Here is a 3,400-nt window from a genome sequence, read left to right on the forward strand (position 1 = left end):
CCTTTCCCCTCTTTGTTCTCCTTCTTCTTCTGGTTCTCCTCTTCCTTCCCCTTCCTCCTTTCCTTCCTCCTCATCTTCTCCCTCAAGAGCTCCTGCTGGGCAAGGAGGTGACCGTAGCTGGCTCCAAGTGACAACATCAGAATTTTCTCTTCTTTTTTTTTTCCAAAACAAAGAAACTGGTAAAGGGTTTTGAGCTCTGTGACAACTGACAACGGAGAAGAAGAGGTTTTTATAATGGAAAGTGGGTTTTAGACGTTGAGCATTTATAGTTTGTTTTGGTAGGCATCGTTGTGGGCGACAAGTGGCTTGTCGACAAGATACTTGAAGAAAGAAATTGAAATCTGTGGACAAAACCATGGCTAGGTTAGCACCAAGTTTTGTGTTTTAGCATGTGGGAGTTAGGTTGGTTTTTTTTTTTTGATCGATTGGTTTAAGATTTGAGTTAGTTTCAGGGGTGGTTTTTTCGCTCAAACAAAATTTGCTTTCCGAGTTGTTATCTTAGCGGTTTTATACGATCAATCTCACGATAATCTATCATAAGATAAATTAAAAAATTATAATTGATCATAAGTATAATAATATATGACATGGAGTACGAGACTCATCACTTAGTCAAACGGACCATCTTCAAAATCCTAACATTTGAATGAGGTCAGAGACTTCACTCACCCACTTTTATTCTTTTTCTTTTTAATATTTTGAATTCAAATTTGCTCAACAAAGGAACTACTACTTTTAGCGCCAACTTCAATCACAAGCATGCCGCTCGCTCCATTCACTCGGCTGCAATTGCTCCTGATCTCCCCGTTGCTCCCCGTGAGCACACCGATGTTCCCCATCTTGATCATCGCCTCGAGAAAGCTCTCGAAAAAGGCAGTCTGATTCGTGGCAAAGTCGTTGACGACGGGGGCAGTGGATGCATTGGTGGAGGCAGCAGAGAGTAGGTCTTGGTCGGTTTGGAGCAGCCCCCTCAGGCTCTGCAGATTGGTGTAGTAGTTGTTATCGAAGGCGTCAGGGGTGGAGACGTCAAGGTCGTTGAGGACGCTGCCATTTCCGCCCTGGGGGCAACTCTGCTGCAATGCCGCGAGGTAGGTGCTGTTCAACAATGGATCCGGGTTGCCTGTGTTGCTGAAGTTGTAGAGTCGTTGGCTGAAGGTCCGACATTGTGCACGCCCAAAGGTGTGAGCTCCTGCAATTTACAATTTATTTAAAATTAAAGTCGATATTTATGTATACATCGTCGTAAAATCCGCAAGACAACGTTCAAGAGTCGTTCGATATGATCATCCATGAACATGTATTATGTGCTAACTAATTAATAAGAACACCGTAAAACAAGCACAATACCTGATAAGGCGATTAAATCGGTGACGTTAAGGTTGACATCCGCAAACTTTTGTTGGAGGACAGTGACATTGTCGAAGGGAGAAGGGAGGTTATTCGCGGCCGTTAAGTTGGTTGTAGTTCCATCTCTTCTTCCAAGTAAGACTCCCCATGAAGGACCCCCAGCCTTTTGAGTTTTAACAGTTTTCAAAATTTAGACATCCAGAATGAAGGATCGATAAGATTAATGAGGTTGACAGAGAAATTAATTAGTTTAGTTCGTTAATTAATTACCTATGCAAAACTTTTTATAAATGATAGTATATATATATTATAATTAGTTCTTACTAGGTTGACTGAAGCTTCGGCTGCTATAGCTAAGATGTCAGAGCAAGATACAATGCCAGAGCAGTTGTTTTCCACGGCGACTTTGATGTTGTCAATGACGTCGAAACCACGCACAGAGTTGACGTTTGGGGCAGCATCCTTCTCACTTACAATTGTGCTGCTATTATCTAGCAATATCGATCCATCACAACCCTACGTACGTACGATCGATCAGAGTTAAATATATATAGAGTTAATCAGCGTAGTGATTAAATTCAGATATCATAATCATGCATGGAAGCTATCGTTAGGAGGCAAAGCAACATACGTTGGCGAAGCAATCATGGAAGAAGAGGCGAGTGAGGCTTGCGAGGATGCGTGGATCCGAGCTTTGTGCCTGGTTCACCTGGTCACGCACGATAGTGGACACGTTGGGGCAAGTGCTATCATAGAACGTCGTGGTTAATTGAGCCTCGCACTCGTAGACATGGAAGACGATAGCAAAGCCTAACAACACCAACAACATTGGATTATGCAAAGACAAGGAAGAGAAAGCATAGGAAGAGGAGGAGAAGAAAGAAGCCATGGTTCACTTAATTCTAGCTTCAGTACATCTCTTAACGAGACGAGACTCTCTATATTTATAATAAAGTAAAGCACAAAAGGAATAATGGGATAACTTGGTTTACAAGCATAGGAAGGTTCCCGATTGGCTTTTCATTTTGAAATGGGAAAGGAGGAGATGTGTGAAAGAGAGATGATGCTAGGCGAGGGAAGAGGTGAGGCCCAATGGCAATGGAGATATAGTCTTCAAGGTTTAATAAAATGGTTAGGTTCTCTCCTTTTGGATATGTTGTGAGGGATTAGGTGAGTTGTAGTTGTTTCGCTTTTTCTAGACAAAGAAGTAAACTTTGCATGTGAGAACTTCTTTTGCTATGTCGAAATATGGCGCGATGTGATGCGTGAGAAATGGTCCAAAGCGATGAGATGGACATCATTGTCATTTGCCATCACAAAACATTTAAAACGTAATTATGGTGCTATTTGTCGTGTTTTGTCTATGTAATAAGTGACAGTGGGTGTCTATATATTTAATAATCTACGATTATATTCGCGTAATTGCTCACCGTATTAAATTAAATAATAAGGAATAAATAAAAGTTTTTGTAATTTGATGGATAAATAAATCTCAATAATTAAGACAAGGATGAGTACGATGACATATCTTTATGATATTAATCCTTTTATATATATGTACATAAATGAGAAATGGCCGGCCAATAAGGCTACGATCGACAACTATCAATTATAAATGTTAACATGGCAATTATAGTCCAAATATAGAAGAAATTTTATTGAAAGCGTCGATCTGAATTAGTGGAGTGATTGCCTGCTTTTATTTAAGCACCAAAGCGACATGGGAAAAAGTCATGGCAATGATGCTTTAGCCGTCAAGGATTAGTTGAGAACTTCGAAATGGTGATATCCTAATTGCAAGTGGAAGATTCTTTTACTAAGCTAAAAATACCGACGCTCCATCACGCGTGATGGTGTGGACTTTATCAATATGTAATTTGCCATTACAATCTTCGTAACTCTGATGACTTCATTAAAATGACAATAAAATTGTTAGATTAGCTTGGAATTCGTTTGAACTGTGTTTTATGTTCAAACAAAAAAAAACATACAAGAATTTATATATTAGTATTACTTTCAAGCCTCAGCTTGTTCTGAAACTTGAGATGAGTTT

The 3,400-nt window shown here is 39.8% G+C and overlaps 1 protein-coding gene across 1 annotated transcript; it reads right to left on the reverse strand.

Annotated features, from left to right (window-relative positions):
- Window positions 1–543: 543 nt before the first annotated feature.
- LOC141839754 (peroxidase 15-like) lies at window positions 544–2,253 on the reverse strand. The gene is made up of 4 exons (XM_074727574.1): window positions 1,979–2,253; window positions 1,672–1,863; window positions 1,348–1,510; window positions 544–1,189 (listed from the first exon to the last, which is right to left on the reverse strand). Exons 1-4 carry the CDS (start codon window positions 2,234–2,236, stop codon window positions 705–707), a joined length of 1,098 nt encoding a protein of 365 aa, XP_074583675.1. The 5' UTR covers window positions 2,237–2,253; the 3' UTR covers window positions 544–704.
- Window positions 2,254–3,400: the final 1,147 nt, after the last annotated feature.

This window comes from Curcuma longa, chromosome 11 (genome assembly GCF_044706935.1).
Source record: "Curcuma longa cultivar G26 ecotype Majalengka, Jawa Barat chromosome 11, ITB_CL_G26_1.1, whole genome shotgun sequence".
NCBI classification, from domain to species: domain Eukaryota; kingdom Viridiplantae; phylum Streptophyta; class Magnoliopsida; order Zingiberales; family Zingiberaceae; genus Curcuma; species Curcuma longa.

Bases quoted from the DNA above. Each gene is read 5' to 3' on its own strand.
- LOC141839754 (XM_074727574.1), bottom strand. From the start codon at position 2,236: ATGGCTTCTTTCTTCTCCTCCTCTTCCTATGCTTTCTCTTCCTTGTCT. The intron at 1,864-1,978 runs GTATGTTGCTTT...GTACGTACGTAG, and splicing joins TCCATGATTGCTTCGCCAAC to GGTTGTGATGGATCGATATT. The intron at 1,190-1,347 runs GTATTGTGCTTG...TGTAAATTGCAG, and splicing joins CGATTTAATCGCCTTATCAG to GAGCTCACACCTTTGGGCGT.